This window comes from Mustela putorius, unplaced genomic scaffold (genome assembly GCF_011764305.1).
Source record: "Mustela putorius furo isolate JIRA1106 unplaced genomic scaffold, ASM1176430v1.1 tig00003944_pilon_pilon_pilon, whole genome shotgun sequence".
Classification (NCBI taxonomy): domain Eukaryota; kingdom Metazoa; phylum Chordata; class Mammalia; order Carnivora; family Mustelidae; genus Mustela; species Mustela putorius.
In genome coordinates, this window is record NW_025422088.1 from 4,987,468 (window position 1) to 5,010,200 (window position 22,733).

The 22,733-nt window shown below is 37.7% G+C and overlaps 1 protein-coding gene across 15 annotated transcripts in view; it reads right to left on the reverse strand.

The window, feature by feature from the left end:
• Positions 1 to 22,733, reverse strand: part of KDM4C (lysine demethylase 4C) — a 510,087-nt gene that overhangs the window by 174,059 nt on the left and 313,295 nt on the right. For all 15 annotated transcript variants that reach the window (XR_006603630.1, XR_006603631.1, XM_045069842.1 and 12 more), the window contains one exon: positions 22,075 to 22,151. Coding sequence is in view for 13 of the 15 variants with exons in the window: in XM_045069842.1 (XP_044925777.1) it covers positions 22,075 to 22,151 (77 nt within the window). In the remaining 2 variants the exon portion in view is untranslated. The remainder of the gene's footprint in view (positions 1 to 22,074; positions 22,152 to 22,733) is intronic.

Consider the following 22,733-nt stretch of genomic DNA (forward strand, 5'->3'; position numbering starts at 1 on the left):
TAATATAACATTTAAAAGATAAAGGGCATACTGGATGGACTAATAAATTTTTATTTTGTCAACATTTTAACATTCTGAAGGATAAAATACTGTATAAATTAACAGAAGATGATAAGACAAGAAAATATTTCCACACTTTTGAAGAATAGGCAAAAGATTGATTCAAAAAAAAAAAAAATCAAAAAAAAAAAAAGATTGATTCAAAGACTCTTCACTGCCAATAAACACATGAAAGACACAAAACTTCAAGAACAAAAGGTGAAAAATGAAATAATGAGGTATCTCTTTCAGATTATTAAATTAACAAAATATATATGGTCTTTGGGTATGTGAGAAGTTATTGTGGCTCTGGAGAGGAATTTGGCATTATCAAAATTTTAAATCACTGACTCAGCAATTCTATTTCTTAGAATCTCAGATAACTTTTAACTGTACAGAAGGAAGGATGTGCAATCATCTCATTTCTGTTTGTAACAGAGAAAACAGTTACCTCTGGGAGCAACAGGAACTGTCTGTTGCTTAGATTCTATTTGTAAACTCTGGACTTTTTAATAAGAATAGAGTTAAGATTGAAATTTAAAATAGCAATGGAAAAGATCTAGTAGATCCATAAATACTGAGTTACAAAGAATGATACATTGTATTACTAAGTGAAAACATTACAGCCTATTAAACTGTGATACCATTTGGGTCCCCCAGGAACAGCAAGCCATTACATTCATGTATGTACAGAAAGGATCTGCAAGGACTATTGAATAAACAGTATCATTAGTTTTCTGTAAAAGAGAATTGAGAATTCAAGAGTGTTAAGAATGGGGGAGACTGTCGGGGCACCTGAGTGGCTCAGTTGGTTAAAGCCTCTGCCTTCAGCCCAGGTCATGGTCTCAGGGTTCTGCAAACAATCGAGCCCCACATTGGGCTCTCTGCTCAGCAGGGAGCCTGCTTCCTCCTCTCTCTCTGCCTGCCTCTCTGCCTACTTGTGATCTCTGTCAGAGATAAATAAAACTAAAAAAAAAAAAAAAAAAAGAAAAGAATGGGAGACTGTCTTAACAATGTTTAGTACTCTGTGGAAAGAGCCAAGATGCCCTTCAACAGATGAATGGATAAAGATGTGGTCTATATACATAATGGAATGTTTCTCAGCCATCAGAAAAGGATGAATACCCAACTTTTGCATCAACATGGATGGGACTGCTAGAGATTATGCTAAGTGAAATAAGTCAACCAGAGAAAGTCAATTATCATATGGTTTCATTTATTTGGGGGAATAAAAGGAATATCATGGAAGACATTAGGAAAAGGAAGATAAAAATGAAGGGGGGGAATTGGAATAGGAGACGAACCATGAGAGACTACAGACTCCGGGCAACAAACTGAGGGTTTTAGAATGGAGGGAGTTCGGGGGGGATGGGTGAGCCTGGTGATGGGTATTAAGGAGGGCATGGATTGCTTAGAGCCCTGGGTATTATACACAAACAATGAATCATGGAACACTACATCAAAAACTTATGATGTACTGTATGGTGACCAACATAACATAACAAAAAAAAAATAAGAAGAATAAAAAAAAAAAGAAAGAAAACCCACAGACAAGGAAATTAAATCATTTTCTATTAAATATGTGTAATTTAAAATTAATGTAACAGTGGAGGGTTAGCCTATTTTCTTTACTTAAATGAAAATTTTAAGTGAGCACTATGATTTCTTCCAGAGTCTTTCAGTGTCTCAAAACTCCTTTGTAATCTAACCTCTGGAGACACCCAAAAAGAACAAAATAAATAAATAAAATTCAACAGTCAGGGCTCATTGCCAGCCTCATTTTATCTCATGTTTAATGAGCATGCCTTTTCCAAGAACAATAACACCCCAGTGTAAAATGACTCACCATTCTAAAGATTTAGATATATTGCTAGTGAACCAATGTCTCCTAAAACAAAACTAACAAACACTAAAATGTCTGTCACAAAATGATTATTCTGTAAGATAGCTTTTATGCTTGTCTCCCAAGTACAGCATTAAAGGAGCCATTCTGTTGTACTTACCGACCCCCCTTCCCCCCCACAGCAGGGCAGCTAAAAGCTGAATGAAAAAATATAAATTAGATCATATATTGAACATTGTACCTTTCCTGCTTAGGTCCCTTTTCCTCACCTAATACCATTTACAAAACTTCCCTTCTAGCATTACTAAGTATTTTTAAAATTTGGTTTCATAAAAAATAACCACTGCAATGAACCACAAGTTTACCAATTTACAACGTGGAATGATTTCTTTATGGCTTAGTTATTAAACCATGAAAAAGAGTGTTTGTAATCAAAGTGCTGACACAACATTAACAACAGTGGTGAGAAGGACATTGTTATAATACAGCTAGCTATTGCAGCTGTTTGTTATTCGTGGTGGAGGGAAATCATGTTCCACTGGCTCTTCTATATAACATCAGTTAAAGAAATGCCAATACCAACATTCTCAAGCTGCCTCATAAGAAGCTCTCATTTTAGCTGACATATCCGCAAGTACCACTAAAGCCAATTTTCAGTGCTATAGAAAATTATGAAATTGAAGTATTTCCCCATACCTTTACTTATGAACCATGTTCATAACAGAAATGCAAAAACCATAAAATAGGGCTGTCTGAGCTTGGAAAACAAAGAGTAATTAATCACATTACAGAAAGATAGCTTACAAAGTGCTGATCAACACAACATGGAAGAAACCATTTCTGGAGCTATGGCTCATTTATCAGGGTTGAGGAGAGAACAGGATCTCACATAAGGACAGGGCTGGCATGAATTCTGAGTGATTAGGAAACTAAATGACAGGTTTCCTGCAGTCATCTTTTGAGTGGATATTCCACAGGCTCAGTGAATTTCATACTAGCAAGTGAATTCTCCAATTTAAATGCCCACATCAATTTTGTACTGTAAGTGAAAACACATATTCACTCAACAAATATTGGTTAATCATCATGTTCCAGGCACTGGGCAACTTCAAGGAATGACAAAGATCCAGCTCTCAATGAAGTTACCTTCTGCTGGGATAGCAGACAAACTAAACCAGTAGACTATTTAAGTGGTAGAGGATGTCAAGTGCTAGGGGAGTGAGCCATGGAATAATCTACAGAAAGTAATGCCAGCAGATTCTGGCCTTTTCTAATAGGAAAAGGGATCAGAAATTTAAGAGGAGGAATAAGACTTCATAGGCCATGGAAAAAGTCAACAACTTTATTCTGATTGAGATAGTGAGGTTCGAACACAGCAAGAACTTAGTTTGACCTATATTTTAATTGGATCATTCCAATGGCTGTGTTGACAACAGACAATAAAGGTTCAAGAGGAGAAATTAAAAATGCCAAGTGAAATAAGTCAGTTGGAGAAAGACAAATACCATATGATTTCATTCATACGTGGAATTTAAGAAACTAAACAAAGGAATAAAAAAGAGAGACAAGCCAAAAAACAAACTCTTAACTATAGAGAACAAACTGATGGTAACCAGGGATGGGGGGTGAATAGGTGATGGAGATGCACTTGTTATGATGGGCACTGAGGAATGCATAGAATTGCTGAATCACTATATTGTACACCTGACACTAATGGAACACTGTATGTTAACTATACTGGAATTGAAATTAAAAAAAAAATTTTTAAAACAAGCAAAAAGAGGACAGTCAGGCATATGAAAGGAGACCCTGTTCATGAAGTTGGCCATAGTGCTCCACAACCTAGAAGAGAAGCTGAGCTAGACACTGATAAATACAGGCCATCAATGACTAGCTGCTGTTTAAAAGCATCAAAGCTATGACATGGATGAGATTACCAAATGGGTTAATTCAGAGAAGAGGCTCACGTTTGAGTTCTGGGGAATGAAAAGAAGTGGCAGTAAATAAAGAGGAAAAGCAGGAGTGTGTGGGGCTCCGGGAGCCAAGAAAAAACAGTGCTTTAAATGGGAGACAGTGATCAACTGAAAGGAACAGAAATTCTATAAAATATAGGCAAAGCCTGTGACTCTGTTAAACCAACAGAGAAGTGGTGGGGGTGGAGAACTTCTTGAAGGAAGAATAGTTACATGGATTAATAAAGACAATTCTTTTAAGGAGTGTTACTATACAAAGAGGCATGGAGAAATAGGGTAGACCTGGTAAGGAAGAGGATCAAGAGAGGTTTTATCAGTTTATTTGAAAATAGAAGGAATAGCAGCTTATTTGGATGATAATGAGAATCATCTAGAGAGGGGAAACCTGCTGGTATGGGAAAGAAAGGGATGAATCATTGGAACTATGATCCTGTGTATAAAAAGAGAGGGGGTAGCCAAAGGTAGAAGCAGAGATATTGTGGCTATGATGCAGATGGAAACTTGAAGATCTCCACTGATGGCTTCCTGTTGCTCAGTGAAATGTGAAGTAAGTTCACAAAGTCAGAGTAAGGATGGGGGAGAAGAATGGAAGCTTCAGGTGACAGAGCTATGAAACAGTCCACCTGGACAGTGGTAGAGGGACTGCATGATGGGAATGCAGCATGAATTACTCGCATCCCTGAGGACACACCAATGTCAGCTACAGGAATGCAGGTACAGAGCTGATACATAATAGGATTTACCAGGATTGAGTTGTACGGACAGTAACAAAGTAAGCAAGTAGAAGAAGAGCTGGAAGTGTGCTCAAGGAAACATATTAGCTAAAAACAATAGTAAGGACAAGAGCAGAGGGAGAGACTGAAAAGCTGGAGCAATACTGGGAGTCACAGTGGGGTAAAGGATTCCTGGACTCCAGGAACTAGAGGCTGTGAGCTAGTAAAGAAAGGAAAAAAGTCTGAGAAAGATGCCTCATGCTTCAGACTGGGCAAGGACACTGCCAGTTGAGAGTGAAAACAAATGAATGACCCTTTCAAAAGGCTTTCTACTGAATACTATATTAGTTCTATATTATTGCAGTAACAATTTACCTCAAACTTCATCACTTAAAATAACACCAATTTATACAGTTCATTAGGTCAGAAGTCCAAACTGGGCCTCACTAAAATCAAAGGCTAAAATAAGATCAGTGAGGTTATTCATTTCTGGAGACTCTCTAGCTTTTCTTTGCTCTTACTCTAGCTTTAAGGGGTTGCCTGCATGCCCCAGCTCGTGGCCCCCCTCCACTTACAAAGCCTGCAACAGCAGGTCAAGAGTTTTCACTTTACCTCATTCTGACCTTCTCTTCTGCCACCCTTTTCCATAGCCAAGGACCCCTGTGTCTACATTGGGTAAACCCAGATATCATAAGCTGATTAGCAACCTTAATTTCATCTACTACCATAATTCTGTTTTTTATGCAACATTGACAAACACACTCATAGGTTCCAGGGATTAGAACATGGACATCTTGGGGAGGGGGTGTGCACTTACTACATTATAACTATTTAAATGTCATCATACAACCATTTGTATGAATGGAATATAACAGAAGAATATAAAGCCATACATACTGTTTATTTAAAATTCAATTTTTCCCTGGATTTATCTTCCTAATAGCACTGCTTACACCAATATAAAAATTAATTTGAGATTTGCAGAGTATCTATCTGATACAGGGTAGCAAGGCAAGCACATGAGCAGTGGCAAGAAGCACCTCTATAATTTAAGACTGGTCAGAGATCATCCACATGAAGCTTAATGCATTTACATAACCATATTTCCAGGAACCTAAGCAAAGCACTTCAAGTTGAACATATACCTTACTTTGTTAGAACAGTACAACATTTGGCTTTCAAGTAAAAACCCAGCTGGTTTATTCTTTCTTCCCAGCATCACCTTCTGTAACAAATAAAAAAGTACTTGATTTCTTCATCCTGTCACTGGATTAATTTTTGCTATTCATGAGAAGTGCCTGCACTTCACTTCCCCCCCACCCCCAGGGTTCCCTTTCCTCACTGCTAAGGAGATGTGCCTCATAGCCTGGTGACCTCCAGGCATGCACATCCTGGTGTGTAGTACAGTATGTTATGCTCCCCATAATGTCAGTCATTATTCTTCCTGACTTCACTTGTGCTCTCTGGTTGAAGCACTTAAGATTAATGAGGCATTTGTTCTCAATCAAGAAGCTATTTATGAATATAGTTCCACTTAAAATAAGTTGTGTAGACTTCTCTTTCTCTCTGTTACCAAGTGGAGAGAGGGAGGAAGAAGAAAGTAAAGAATAAAAAAATGATTTGGGACTTTTTAGCCTGTAAGCAGTTCCCTAACTGGAAGGCTTCCACATCATAGCTATGTTGTCAGGATAATTGATATCCTCAAATGTGCTGTTCTATTTGGTTAAATTTAAAATAATTATTACCACTCTGGCCTTTGTGAGCCAAGGTTTAAGGCTGCAGCTATTTAGAACACTCTGCCTCGTCAGGAAGCAAGAGGTAACTGTGAAGCCAAATGTATTTCCTCAAATGGGAGAGTGTGGTCCCAGCTAGTGGCTTACAGGGACACCTCAATGGAGAGGAGTAATTACATAAGCAACCACTAGACTACAAACCGCCACCACGCACTTGTGAATGCCCTGCCTTTAACAAGAACAGAGCCTTTCTTTTATATTAGTTTCACTGTATATGAGGATCAAAGTCAGCCTTTTAGGCTGACAGCCTCCTATCACCTGGTCTTAAGTGTCTCAAGGAATTAAAAAAAAAAATACAGCATAAAACACATCACAGGGCACAGCAGTGCCACCATGACCACTCAAGGCCATAAGCCAAACTGATCTAAAAATCAATGGCTCTGATCTACATACAAAGCCACTTCAGAGCTCTTCCTAAAAGAAAAATGTCAATGCTATTGTCAGTTGGCAAATTGGATTCAGAAGATTATCCAGGTCTGGGGAAGGTCCTCTGGGCAGAAACTAGAGTAATTATGAAAGGGTAAAGAAACTGCTTTACTCAACCATTCAGTAATGCTAATTAACCTACATTAAGTAGATAACAAATTCTATTATAATTAGCTAGAAGTTAGTGCTAGATTAGCTTTCAATGGAAACAAACAAAAATCATTCAAAAACCGTGTTCAAAAAGTGGCCAGTTGCTTAGCCTTCTTCCCACTCTAAAAACAAGAAACAGATAAATGAGTCTAGGCCTGGAAATCTGAAGGCCAGTGTACTGCTATAAATCCAGGCTCTCTTACCATATTGTAGGGGGAATCAGGGAGCAAAAGACTGACTCTCTAAAACCCTGGTTCATTATCTGTTGAAATGTCAATAGAGTATTACCCCTGATGAGGGAGCAGGAGTCTGGCTGAGGACAAAGCAAAAGCTGGTGCCTTGCACCCCCTCTTCACCCTTTGCCCTCCATAAGTGTAGCATCCCTCAGGCAGCCCTGACTGCCATGAACAATAAGCAAATAGTTAACTTGCAGAGCTCACAATCCTGCTAGACAGGAGTCTCCCTTGGCTTACAAATGTCCTAAATCTCACTAACAAAGATGATTGATAGCAGGATTGTGACACCCCACCAAAAAGTCTCCCAACTATCTTAATGTTAATGGCTGGTCTAAAGACAACATTGATCCAGCAGCAAGGGCAAGGCCTCCGGCAGGCCTGGACCATCCTGGCACCTTGTAGGCCCTCTTTAGCATATGAAAACTCTACTGAAACCTCCCTTCCCCTCACCTTCCCCCAACAGCAGGGTACATAACCTGCCATCCCTCACAACCTGGGGCAGCAGCTCTTCCTGCCCACGGGTCCTGTCCCCGTGCTTTAATAAACCACCATTTTGCACCAAAGATGTCTCAAGAATTCTTTCTTGGTCATCGGCTCCAGACCTCAGCCCACCAAACCTCACCTAGGTTCTAGAACTTCATCACCCCCACCTTAAACGACCACCAGAGACGTGAGTCAAAGCCAATCAGCAAGGGTCATTTATTGCAGGCTCGAACCTGGACCTCTGCGCTGCTCCTTGCCGATAACGCCGAGAGGTCCAGAGCTGGGTTGGTACAGGGTTTTTATAGACAGATACAAACAAGTTTTGGGTGGGGCTGAGCTGATTGATAGATAGTTTGAACAGGCATACTTGGCGTCAGTGGACTGGGTCAGGGGACCTGCTTGCGAAAGCAGACAAGAAAGCAGACAAAGCAATCTTACAGAAGCAGAACTGGCCGGTTAGCCCACGCATGCGAAAAAAGCACTATCAGGATATTGAAGGCCTGGTTACTATCAAGTAAAGACAATTGGGAGTCTCCTGGTGGAATGTTACATTCCTGCTATCAAGCATCCTTGTTAATGAGATTTAGGTTTAGAAGAAATTTAACTTTATTTACTTTTCCTTCTACCTCCGCCTCCTTCGGTTTTTCATGGAGGGGAGGGTGACATTAGGGCTTGAGGAACTGAGTTCTGTGTCTTTGGAAATTGGGCTATTGATAAGGTAACTTCTTTGTTGTAAATCTCAAGGACATTTGCAAACCAAGGTAGACTCCTGTCTTGCAGGATTGTGATCTCAGCAAGTTAACCATTTATCATTTTATGGCAGTCAGGGGTGCCTGAGGAACACCACACATATGGAGGGGAGCGGATGAGGGGGGGTGCAAGGCGCTGGCTTTTGCTTTGTCCTCAGCCAGCCTCCTGCTCCTTCACTGTAAAAGGAGATTTCTGATAGAGATAAAGAATTCTTTAGTCCTTATCAGTGTTATATTTTATGGAAGCTGTATGCTGCTTATATTAGCTTATATTTAAATCAATTGTTATTCTGAATTATGTAAGTCAAAAGCTGAAAAATAAAACTCTACTTTTCTAAATAAAAGACTTCAAAGAGTATAATGATTGGCAATTTCAAAAATTGGTTATCAGTATTATTATTTTTATCTGGGGAACTAAAGAGGGTAAGGATTGTGTTATGTGGCAAAGGTCATAAACCTTAAACATACAGATTTTCTTTAATAATCTCCAGCCTAAGAGAACTCTTTATTATGGAGAGAGGGAAAGCACTACCTTGAGATTCAACAGAGCTAAGTTAGAGTTGCTTCATAACAGAGGCACCTCCATCTATAAGACCCAGTCTCAATGCAAAGCGGGAACCAAAGATTACCCAATAAACCACCTTCCCAATCATCAAGCAGAGTAAAGAGAAAGTTACACAGGTTGGTACTTAACTGTTCTCAAAGATCTGACAAGCTACCACTTCCAAGAGGTCAATCATTTTTACCTGAGACTGAGACTGAGCTGACAGACTAATGTACACTTCAAATCAGGAGTTCAAACAAATGCATTCCAACAAATGACTTAGATTCTTCCAGTCTACAAGCTTTAGCAACACCATGGGAGTGAGTTTTGTAAAGACCACCTCAGGAATTTCTAGAATTTAACTTTGTGACTATGATTTATGCAGAAAAAAAATAGTTCATTTTCTTTCAGAAGTCAAATAAAATAGATATGTTCAGCCTTAGAGGGCATGAATGGCAACCACTACCAAATCTATAGATATCACTTACTTATAGTCAAGCAGTAAAAAAATACAACACCAAAATGTTTTCTTTTAATCACTGCAATTCCATATTCCATTCTTTATAAAAGGAAAGGAAATGCAAATCTCAAATTATCATTAAAGAATAACTTGTTCATATCTATGTTACTCCATTAAAAAAAAAAAAAAAAAAACAAGAAAAATAAAGGGCATAGTGAATAAATGTGAAAACATATTTCATGTTTGGGTTTTGATTTCCTGAAACCATTTTGGGGGAAAAAATGTTATTACAGATATGTCACACATATACAATACAACTTTATTATTCTACGTAGTACAATAAATGCTATTCAATAGATGTGTGCAATTACTTAGTTTGTACATTTCATTATACAAAATGAAAATTCCAACCTATAAAGTGTTTTTTTAAATTTTTCATTACAAAATCTGCTTTTTCATACAATGGCAAATATTTGCCCAAGAATATAATATATAGCTATTTTTTTAACACTGTATTACTTGTAAACAAAAATACTGAAACAAATTCTTCTAAATTAAGTGTAACAGGATATACTAAAATAAAAAAGAATTTAGATAATGCATATTGTCATGCATTCCCAAGAAGCAAGTAGATAAAGTTATAGTAAGACCTTGAGGTCAATGGTTTGTTAAAAATTTTCTTTAGCTCATAAAAACTACACCGATCTGTCCGATAATTATCAGTGCCACTTGTATTCTTATACTTTTCTGCTATTCAACACATCTGACTAGTTTAAGAAGTGCATGATAAATTTAGTATGCTTGAAGGTCCCCAATTCTTAAGGAAAGCTAATTAAAGCAAAATGGACATACAAAGCAATACAGAATCAAGAGCTTTTAGGGTCAGAAGAGATCTTAGATATAATTTCTAATAGAACCTTTTCATTATATTGCTTTTAAATCTTTCTTTAATTTGGATTTTGTTTAGATTTTAAGTATGTGAGCTACTGTGCTTACCTGTCCGAGAATTATTTAAAGTAATAAAAAAGCTCCATAGCAAGACATAGCACAAATGATACACACTTTATTTGAAATTGGTCACACTGACAATGAAAAACTATAGCACAGGCTTAATGCTGCCAAGGACAGAAGATTGACAACTTATGATTTGTCAAAGTCATAAATCTGAGTATGATGTGACTTTCCATGATAAGCTACCAATCCTTACACGCAGTTTTCACCACCACTTATGGCACTAAAACAAAACTTAATAGCCCCTCTCCCCTGAAAGGTTCCTGAATAAATATCCAAATTACCTAGACAGAAAAAAATCACCAGACACCTACATAATCTATAAATTTTAAGAAAAGAAAATCTTATCCATATTCCCTTTTAACCTCCTTAATCTGATGATATTTATTTTACCCTTTGGAATTCTATATTATAAATTCTTCAAAAGATAATATGGAAAATCGTATTTTTACTCTACATAATATAAACCATAAAAATTATTATTATTATTATTATTATTATTATTTTAGATAGTAGTAAGTATTCAGGTTACTGGCCCATTCCAGACATCTAACAAACATCTTTCTTCATAATCAGAAGTGTATCCTTAAAGGAGTAGTCAGGTATTTCACAGAAATACCCAGAATGGAAAAAAATTTTTTTCAGTGTAGGGATAAAAAAGAAAAGGTGGGAAAAAAAACTTCAAAGAAAGCAATACATATTCTATGTTTTTACAGTGAGAATACTAGCATTTTTAATTAGTAATGACTTATAGTCATTATACAGTGGAAAGAAGCAGATTAGAGAAAAGTATAGCAAATTAGATCAAAAGTGATTAGACTCACATTAAAAATGAAAATAAGAAAAACATGGTAGAATCAGAGTATTGACAGTCTATACCTAAAAACAGAACTTGGCAATGTTTGGCATGTGCTCTCAAGTCATACGGTAACAGAGTAAAAACTGCTCCAAAACCCATTTTATAAATAGTCACAAAAAGGTTGAAAACAAATAGCTGAAAATAAAATAATCCAATAGAGTTGAGTTATAAGCCATAAACTCGAACATAGCTTTCAGTCAGTTGCATCTATTCACCTAAGCGATACTGAAATAGGGAAATCGGCACAAAGCAATTACATTTAGTTAGAATGATGGGATGTACAACCTAAATCTCAGGACAGACAGGTTTTTGGGGGGGTTCTTTATTTCATTTCATTTGAATTTGGATATAGATCCAGGATCCTAGAATCTAAGTGGGGGTACAATCCAAAATTTGTAACCTATCTCTTCCCCCAACCCATTCAATTTAAGCTCCAAAGAAGAAGCTGAGGCTTCTTTCTTGTTTTAACTGACACAAATGGATAAAGTAAAGAAACAATAGCAAAAGGAAACACAGTAAGCACTGAGCAACACTCTGAAAACAGTGAGAGCACCAAAGGCCACAAAGGTCTGGCCCATTTCTCTGTGATCACAACCTTCTTACTTTATGTTTCACCCCTTCAGAAATGATCTAACACCGCACAGGTGATAACGGTACTACAGAGCTAAATGAGACAAAGCTCCGGCCTCTGGTTACTTATTAACTATCACAACAGTTGGGGCCAGAGTGATGTCCCTTGTTAGAATTGGTAAATCAAAAGACAGCTGGTCAGCATTGATTCCAGCTTTGCATGCATCCTCAGTTACCTTGCCAGGGCTGACAGTGACAAAACTGACTACTTTCCATACTTAGATGAAATAATACCTACAATGCCTTTGCTTCTAAAATTTAAATTACTGATGCTTATCTCCATGATACAGTTGCTATTATAGTCTCCTTTTCCCCCAGCTTTACTTTAATATAATTGATATTTTAACATCTAAGTTTAAAATGTATAACATAAAATGTACAACATGATGATTTAATTTATGTGTGTATACTGAGAAATATTACCAAAATAATAAATAAAATAATAAATCACCTCACATAATTTCTTTTACTTATTTATTTTTTGTGGCAAGAACTTTAAAGATCTTAGCAATTTTCAAGTACAGTACTATACAATAGAGTATTTCTAACTATAGTTATTACTATGCTGTATATTAGATTCCCAAAATGTATTCATTTTAAAACTGGAAGTCTGTACCCTTAACCATCTTTACCTATTTCCCCCATGACCGGCTCCCAACAATCAACAATTAATTTTCTGCTCCCATGAGTTCAGTGTGTTCTTTTAAGATTACACATATAAAATAGAGTATACAGTATTGTCTTTCCCTGACTTATTTCACTTACAATAGTGCTCTCAAGGTCATTTATGTTGTTGCAAATGGCAGGATTTCCTTCTTTTTTAGAGCTGAATATGAAATTCCAGTGTGTATCTTCATATACATATAAATACACACCTCATTTTCTTTACCCATTCATCCATCAATGGAAGTCTTTAAAATAGATCTTTTTTTTTTTAATTTTTATTTTTTATAAACATATATTTTTATCCCCAGGGATACGGGTCCGTGAATCGCCAGGTCCACACACCCCACAGCACTCACAAAAGCACACCCCCCCCCAATGTCCATAACCCCACTCCCTTTCTCACAAGCCCCCTCCTCCCAAAAACCCTCAGTTTGTTTTCTGAGATTAAGAGTCACTTATGGTTTGTCTCCCTCCCAATCCCATCTTGTTTCATTGATTCTTCTCCTACCCACTTAAGCCCCCATGTTGCATCACCACTTCCTCATATCAGGGAGATCATATGATAGTTGTCTTTCTCCGCTAGACTTATTTCACTAGGCATGATATGCTCTAGTTCCATCCATGTTCTCGCAAATGGCAAGATTTCATTTCTTTTGATGGCTGCATAGTATTCCATTGTATATATATACCACATCCTCTTGATCCATTCATCTGTGGATGGACATCTAGGTTCTTTCCATAGTTTGGCTACTGTGGACATTGCTGCTATAAACATTCGGGTGCACGTGCCCCTTCGGATCGCTACGTTTGTATCCTTAGGGTAAATACCCAGTAGTGCAATTGCTGGGTCATAGGGCAGTTCTATTTTCAACATTTTGAGGAATCTCCATGCTGCTTTCCAGAGTGGTTGCACCAGCTTGCATTCCCATCAACAGTGGAGGAGGGTTCCCCTTTCTCCACATCCTCACCAGCATCTGTCATTTTCTGACTTGTTGATTTTAGCCATTCTGACTGGTGTGAGGTGGTTTTGATTTGTATTTCCCTGATGCCGAGTGATATGGAGCACTTTTTCATGTGTCTGTTGGCCATCTGGATGTCTTCTTTGCAGAAATGTCTGTTCATGTCCTCTGCCCATTTCTTGATTGGATTATTTGTTCATTGACTGTTGAGTTTGCTAAGTTCTTTATAGATTTTGGACACTACTCCTTTATATGATATGTCCTTTGCAAATATATTCTCCCATTCTGTCAGTTGTCTTTTGATTTTGTTAACTGTTTCCTTTGCTGTGCAGAAGCTTTTGATCTTGATGAAATCCCAATAGTTCATTTTTGTCCTTGCTTCCCTTGCCTTTGGCGATGATCCTAGGAAGATGTTGCTGCGGCTGAGGTCGAAGAGGTTGCTGCCTGTGTTCTCCTCAAGGATTTTGATGGATTCCTTTCACACATTGAGGTCCTTCATCCATTTTGAGTCTATTTTCGTGTGTGGTGTAAGGAAATGGTCCAATTTCATTTTTCTGCATGTGCCTGTCCAATTTTCCCAACACCATTTATTGAAGAGGCTGTCTTTTTTCCATTGGACATTCTTTCCTGCTTTGTCAAAGACCATAGAGTTGAGGGTCTATTTCTGGGCTCTCTATTCTGTTTCATTGATCCATTGATCTATGTGTCTGTTTTTGTGCCAGTACCATGCTGTCTTGATGATGACAGCTTTGTAATAGAGCTTGAAGTCCGGAATTGTGATGCCACCAACTTTGGCTTTCTTTTTCAATATCCCTTTGGCTATTTGAGGTCTTTTCTGGTTCTATATAAATTTTAGAATTATTTGTTCCATTACTTTGAAGAAGATGGCTGGTACTTTGATAGGGATTGCATTAAATGTGCAGACTGTTTTAGGTAGCATAGACATTTTCACAATATTTATTCTTCCAATCGAGGAGCATGTAACATTTTTCCATTTCTTTGTGTCTTCCTCAATTTCTTTCATGAGTACTTTATAGTTTTCTGAGTATAGATTCTGTGCCTCTTTGGTTAGGTTTATTCCTAGGTATCTTATGGTTTTGGGTGCAATTGTAAATGGGATTGACTCCTTAATTTCTCTTTCTTCGGTCTTGTTTTGGTGTAGAGAAATGCAACTGATTTCTGTGCATTGATTTTATATCCTGACACTTTACTGAATTCCTGTACAAGTTCTAGAAGTTTTGGAGTGGAGTCTTTTGGGTTTTCCACATATAGTATCATATCATCTGCGAAGAGTGATAATTTGACTTCTTCTTTGCCGATTTGGATGCCTTTAATTTCCTTTTGTTGTCTGATTGCTGAGGCTAGGACTTCTAGTACTATGTTGAATAGCAGTGGTGATAATGGACATCCCTGCCGTGTTCCTGACCTTAGCGGAAAAGCTTTCAGGTTTTCTCCATTGAGGATGATATTTGTGGTGGGTTTTTCATAGATGGCTTTGATGATATTGAGGTTTGTGCCCTCTATCCCTACACTTTGAAGAGTTTTGATCAGGAAGGGATGCTGTACTTTGTCAAATGCTTTTTCAGCATCTATTGAGAGTATCATATGGTTCTTGTTCTTTCTTTTATTGATGTGTTGTATCACATTGACAGATTTGCGGATGTTGAACCAACCTTGCAGGCCTAGAATAAATCCCACTTGGTCGTGGTGAATAATCCTTTTAACGTACTGTTGAATCCTATTGGCTAGTATTTTGGTGAGAATTTTCGCATCTGTGTTCATCAGGGATATTGGTCTATAGCTCTCTTTTTTGATGGGATCCTTGTCTGGTTTGGGAATCAAGGTGATGCTGGCCTCATAAAATGAGTTTGGAAGTTTTCCTTCCATTTCTATTTTTTGGAATAGTTTCAGGAGAATAGGAATTAGTTCTTCTTTAAATGTTTGGTAGAATTCCCCCGGGAAGCCATCAGGCCCTGGGTTTTCGTTTGTTTGGAGATGTTTAATGACTGTTTCAATCTCCTTACTGGTTATGGGTCTGTTCAGGCTTTCTATTTCTTCCTGGTTCAGTTGTGGTAGTTTATATGTTTCTAGAAATGCATCCATTTCTTCCAGATTGTCAAATTTGTTGCTGTAGAGAGTTGCTCATCGTATGTTCTTATAAGTAGTTTGTATTTCTTTGGTGTTAGTTGTGATCTCTCCTCTTTCATTCATGATTTTATTTTTTGGTGTCCTTTCTCTTTTCTTTTTGATAAGTCTGGCCAGGGGTTTATCAATTTTATTAATTCTTTCAAAGAACCAGCTCCTAGATTCGTTGATTTGCTCTATTGTATTTTTGGTTTCTCTTTCATTGATTTCTGCTCTGATCTTTATGATTTCTCTTCTCCTGCTGGGCTTAGGGTTTCTTTCTTGTTCTTTCTCCAGCTCCTTTAGGTGTAGGGTTAGGTTGTGTACCTGAGACCTTTCTTGTTTCTTGAGAAAGGCTTGTACCGCTATATATTTTCCTCTCAGGACTGCCTTTGTTGTGTCCCACAGATTTTGAACTGTTGTGTTTTCATTATTATTTGTTTCCATGATGTTTTTCAATTCTTTAATTTCCCGGTTGACCCATTCATTCTTTAGAAGGATGCTGTTTAGTCTCCGAGTATTTGGGTTCTTTCCGAACTTCCTCTTGTGGTTGAGTTCTAGCTTCAGAGCATTGTGGTCTGAAAATATGCAGGGAATGATCCCAATCTTTTGATACTGGCTGAGTCCTGATTTAAGACTGAGGATGTGATCTATTCTGGAAAATGTTCCATGTGCAGTATAGAAGAATGTGTATTCTGTTGCTTTGGGATGAAATGTTCTGAATATATCTGTGATGTCCATCTGGTCCAGTGTGTCGTTTAAGGCCTTTATTTCCTTGCTGATCTTTTGCTTGGATGATCTGTCCATTTCTGTGAGGGGAGTGTTAAAGGCCCCTACTATTATTGTATTATTGTTGATGTGTTTCTTTGATTTTGTTATTAATTGGTTTATGTAGTTGGCTGCTCTGACGTTGGTGGCATAGATATTTAAAATTGTTAGATCTTCTTGTTGGACAGACCCTTTGAGTATGATATAGTGTCCTTCCTCATCTCTTATGATAGTCTTTGGCTTAAAATCTAATTGATCTGATCTAAGGATTGCCACTCCTGCTTTCTTCTGATGTCCATTAGCATGGTAAATTCTTTTCCACCCCCTCACTTTAAATCTGGAGGTGTCTTCGGGCTTAAAATGAGTTTCTTGGAGGCAATATATAGATGGGTTTTGTTTTTTTATCCATTCTGATACCTTGTGTCTTTTGACAGGGGCATTTAGCCCATTAACATTCAGGGTAACTATTGAGAGATCTGAATTTAGTGCCATTGTATTGCCTGTAAGGTGACTGTTACTGTATATGGTCTCTGTTCCTTTCTGATCTACCACCTATAGGCTCTCTCTTTGCTTAGAGGACCCCTTTCAATATTTCCTGTAGAGCTGGTTTGGTGTTTGCAAATTCTTTCAGTTTTTGTTTGTCCTGGAAGCTTTTAATCTCTCCTTCTATTTTCAATGATAGCCTAGCCGAATATAGTATTCTTGGCTGCATGTTTTTCTCATTTAGTGCTCTGAAAATATCATGCCAGCTCTTTCTGGCCTGCCAGGTCTCTGTGGACAAGTCAGCTGCCAATCTAATATTTTTACCATTGTATGTTACAGACTTCTTTTCCCGGGCTGCTTTCAGGATTTTCTCTTTGTCACTGAGACTTGTAAATTTTACTATTAGGTGACGGGGTGTGGGCCTATTCTTATTGATTTTGAGGGGCGTTCTCTGAACCTCCTGAATTTTGATGCTCGTTCCCTTTGCCATATTGGGGAAATTCTCCCCAATAATTCTCTCCAGTATACCTTCTGCTCCCCTCTCTCTTTCTTCTTCTTCTGGAATCCCAATTATTCTAATGTTGTTTCGTCTATGGTGTCACTTATCTCTCGATTTTTTCCCTCGTGGTCGAGTAGCTGTTTGTCCCTCTTTTGCTCAGCTTCTTTATTCTCTGTCATTTGGTCTTCTATATCGCTAATTCTTTCTTCTGCCGCACTTATCCTAGCAGTGAGAGCCTCCACTTTTGATTGCACCTCATTAATAGCTTTTTTGATTTCAACTTGGTTAGATTTTAGTTCTTTTATTTCTCCAGAAAGGGATTTTATATCTCTCGAGAGGGTTTCTCTAATATCTTCCATGCCTTTTTCAAGCCCGGCTAGAACCTTGAGAATTGTCATTCTGAACTCTAGATCTGACATATTACCTATGTCTGTATTGATTAGGTCCCTAGCCTTCAGTACTGCCTCTTGTTCTTTTTTTTGTGGTGAATTTTTCCGCCTTGTCATTTTGTCCAGATAAGAGTATATGAAGGAGCAAGTAAAATACTAAAAGGGTGGCAACAACCCCAGGAAAATATGCTTTAACCAAATCAGAAGAGATCCCAAATCGTGAGGGGGGAGAAAGGGGATAAAAAGAGGTTCAAAAAAAAAAGAAAGAAAAAAAAAAACAAAAAAAGAAAACGAATAAAGAAAAGTATAAAAAAGAAAAAATATATATATTAGGTAAACTAGTTAAAAACGTTAAAAAAGATAAGGGTAAAAGTTAAAAAAATTTTAGCAGAAGAAGAAAAGAAAATGAAAAAGAAAAAAATTAAATTAACTGCAAGATTAAAAAATCACAGGGAGAAAGCCATGAGTTCCGTGCTTTACTTTCTCCTCCTCTGGAATTCTGCTGCTCTCCTTGGTATTGAAACCGCTCTCCTTGGTTGAAACTGCACTCCTTGGTAGGTGAACTTGGTTTTGGGTGGATTTCTTGTTGATCTTCTAAGGGAGGGTCCTGTTGTAGGGATTCTCAAGTGTCTTTGCCCCAGGCGGAATTGCACCACCCTTACCAGGGGCCGGGCTGAGTAATCCGCTCGGGTTTGCTTTCAGGAGCTTTTGTTCCCTGAGAGCTTTACAAATGGCGGCCTCCTGCTCTCCAGCCCGGAGGAGCCGAGAGCCCTGGGCCCGGGGCCCCAATCCTCAGTGCGTCCTCAGAGAATAGCGCCCAGTAACTCCCGTCTGCCTGACCTCCTGCCACGCTCCGAGCTCACCAAGACTGCGGCTGGTTCAAGGTAACCCCGAGCTGTGATCTTACTTTCGGCTCTGTCTCTGTAGCCGGCTTTCTCTTTCTAATTCCCGCAAGCTCTGCGACACTCGGACACCCCCGATCCTTCTGTGACCCTGCAGGACCTGAGGCCACGCTGCCCCCACTTGGGCTTTGCCCCGATTTAGCCTCTGGAGCGATGTCCCTCAGCAGAACAGACTTTTAAAAATCCTGATTTTGTGCCTCGTTGCTCCGCCACTTGCCGGGAGCTGGCCCCTCCCCCCAGGGTCTATCTTCCCGTCGCTTTGGATTCACTTCTCCGCCAGTCCTACCTTTCAGAAAGTGGTTGTTTTTCTGTTTCTAGAATTACTGTTCTTCTTCTCTTCGATCTGCCGATGGATTTTCAGGTGTTTGCAATCTTTAGATAAGCTATCTAGCTGATCTCCTGCTAGCAGAAATAGTCTCAGCCTGCTACTTCTCTGCCCTTGACTCCTCCCACTAAAATGGATCTTTAAAGAAGAGAACCACCACACTCAAGTCTCACATATACCTTAAAAAGATAAATATAAGGTATTTCATGCTACCCTCTTCTTACCCTCCAGGTGTGCAAAGTACTCACCATAAAATGAAACAGAATTAGCTAGAACAGTCACATCTGTTATATTAATATATATCCCAAGCAAAATATGCTATCGGTATATTTTGCATTCACAATGAATAATAAGTCTTATTTACAAATACATTTAAAAAGAAAATCCCAGGAAATAATTAGGAATTAGAATTAGTGATGTACAAACTAGCAATCAAATGTTACCTGACCTCCCTTGCACTGTTAGATTTCCATTAGCTCCTTTGGAGCCTCCACTGAAAGGAGTTCCAAGACTTCTCTAGAATCTAAAAACTGACAATGTGAGATTGATTCCTGAAGAAGTCTAAGGATACTTTTAAAATGCAATCATCCAATCATTAAGCATTGCCTTCGGCTCAGGTCATGACCCCAATGTCCTGGGATGGAACCCTGCATCAGGTTCCCTGCTCAGTGGGAAACCTGCTTCTCCCTCTCCCACTCCCCCTGCTTGTGTTCCCTCTCTTGCTGTCTCTCTCTCTCTCTCTGTCAAATAAATAAATAATTTTTTTTAAAAAAATCAATCATTCTAGCCATAAAATCCAAAGAATCATACTTGTCTACTAAGAATTAAAATTGTAGCACTCACATCCACACTGAATAAGAGAATTAAAACAAAACATTGATATTATCACTTACTTCTCTGCAATGCTAAAATTGCAACTCACTGATCTCTCAGGAGAAAAAATATAGGATCTGAGCTTCATAGACAAAGTCCACTCAAATGGATAATTTGAAAAAATAATTGGTGCACTATGAATTCAGATCATTTCAATTTAGAAATAAGGTATTACGTGGGTCTAAAAAAATCACTGTAAAACTGTATTCAAGAGTTTTCATTTCTTTTGCAAACTTTAAGAGATTTACATGGTATCAATAATAAAACACAAAAGGTATTTCCTGAGGGTGGGAGGGATTAAGACTAATAGGAGCTTTAAATCAGTTCTAAAGGATTACTAATCTAGTATTTACTTCTTAAGACATGCTAAAGGAGAAGAGCGTAAGCTATCACAAGCAGCATTAGAATCAGGGTGGACAGCCTTGGCCTGGTCCTGGCTCTGCCACGCAAAGGACAATGGTACCTTAGGTAACAGGAGTGCTCAGTGTGTAAACACAGAAGTCAAGCAGTAATTGTAGATGGAATGAAGTATTCTTCATGCTTTGGTGAACGGATTAAAATATCTCTAATCTTGAAACCTATACTTCAGCATGAATGAGAGGACATCACTATCTAGACTGATTCTACAAAGCTTTATTTTTGGCTCATACAACAATATAAGACCTGCATGGTAAATAAGAACTGAATATACTTATTACTTCAAGACTTCCAGGCTGATTTTAAGATACTCTGTATTTATATAATTTTTGTTAATATAATAATCACATTGAAGGAAATACAAAAATGTTTTCTGGGACATGAAAGAATTTTCTGGGACAATGAAAGAATTCTTAGATTGGAGATATTACCTCTAACACCAAACAGATCAGATTATTTGGGCTATAAAGAATGTCCATACTTTCCCTCATTTTTCCCTTAGTTCCTAAAGTGAATGCCAGCAAAAAAATCATTCAAAAGGACATGGAGAGTTAGAGAGGAGAAGGGAGTTGGGGAAAATTAGAAGGGGAGGTGAACCATGAGAGACTATGGACTCTGAAAAACAATCTGAGGGTTTTGAAGGGGCGAGGGGGTGGGAGGTTGGGGAACCAGGCGGTGGGTATTAGAGAGGGCAAGGATTGCATGGAGCACTGGGTGTGGTGCAAAAAATAATGAATACTGTTATGCTGAAAATAAATAAAAAATGAATTTGAAAAATTAAAAAAAAAATCTTTAAAAAAAAAAGGACATTCTCAGACATCTTTAATTTACAGTCACCATATGTCTCTTTCAACACTGAGAGCTAAACATTTGTATCATGACATAAATTTTTATCATGCAAGGCATTTTCCCTTTATTGTCCCTCAGGATTTTAACTCTGGTTGCAAAGAAATTTAATTCTTTGTCATTAGAGAGCATTGAGAAACAAAGTAAATGCTACTATTACAACTGAAATCACCTGCTCTGAGATTAAGAGTGAGGGATACAATGTTAAGATCTAACAGGTCCTAACTTTCAAAAATGATCTCATGCTTCTTGAAAGAGAATTTTTAAGAACTATCAAAGTAGCACAAAATTAAATGGAAAAATAGGTGACATGGTGAGTTACTATAACTTAATACTTGGATGTAGCTAAAGTTTTAACAGGGTTCATTAGGAAAAACAAGGTAGATGAGGAGGAATCTGTGTTCCCTAAGCAGGGTATCACTTGTTGTTGAAAGAATCTGTCCCAAATTTACAGTAATGCCTGGCAAGATTCCAAAAGTTCTTGAAGTATGAATGTATGAATGAATCAGTGGGGAAAGACCTCGTACCAGTGGAAAAGTTATGTTTGAGCCTGGTTTTGTCAGGGGTCAGGGAGGATCCTCACCTTGAGTGTGACTTAGAATATTTATTTTCAAAAACTGCAAAATAGACCTAGGAGGGAAAATGAAGGAATATTTTAGACTTGCTCTGATAAACTGGCAGTCTCTGTAGGCTCCTGAGTAGAGGAGTGACACTTAGATATTTATTTAATATTTCTATGATGAATAGAGCCATTAGATAGGATGATTTGAAAAGAGAAGATCAGAAAAATATTAAGTATAGAAGTAAGTGCACACAAAACCATGCATACAGCCTTACCTTACTGCTAGATTAAATGTGTTCACAGTGGAGAGAGTAAGCAGAGGGATTAAAATATATTAAAATAGGCCACTTACTGCTGTCCATGCATTTCTTTTGCAACGGGCACATAGCCATCCATTACAGATCTCGTGAGAAGGGATACCATAGCAACCTATAAAATAATAGTATGGATCCATGAATTAGGTCTTTTGCATTTTGGTAGTATTATACATTTTAGCACTGAATAAATAAAATCAGAACAACTGCCCACCATAATAGCATTTTTTAAATATTTTATTTTTTTTTTCCAGTGTTCCAAAGTTCATTGTTTATACACCACACCCAGTGCCATAATAGCATTTCTGATTCTCACTGCTTAAAACAAAACAGAAGTAAGGCTGTCTTCAGAGATACTTTTGGTTCTCATGCCTTATAAAAGGATATCAGTCTCAGGAAACATGAGAATATGGGTCTCAATCATTACTAATACTCACAATAATTATCTGATAATTCTTGAATGGGCAAAATAATTAAATTTCTAATTTATTGGGCCTTGTCCTTTACTCATACAAAATGTATTTCAAAATAAGCTGCAATTCATTAAAGAAAATTTAGGGAAGCTTTAGAATAATATAATAAACTTTGACATATTTTACAAATTAATATAATTTAAAATTACATTTCAAAAATTATGCTTAATTAGCTTTAATCTCAGTGACAGGACAGAGGATGCACAATTCAGTTAGTGATGAAG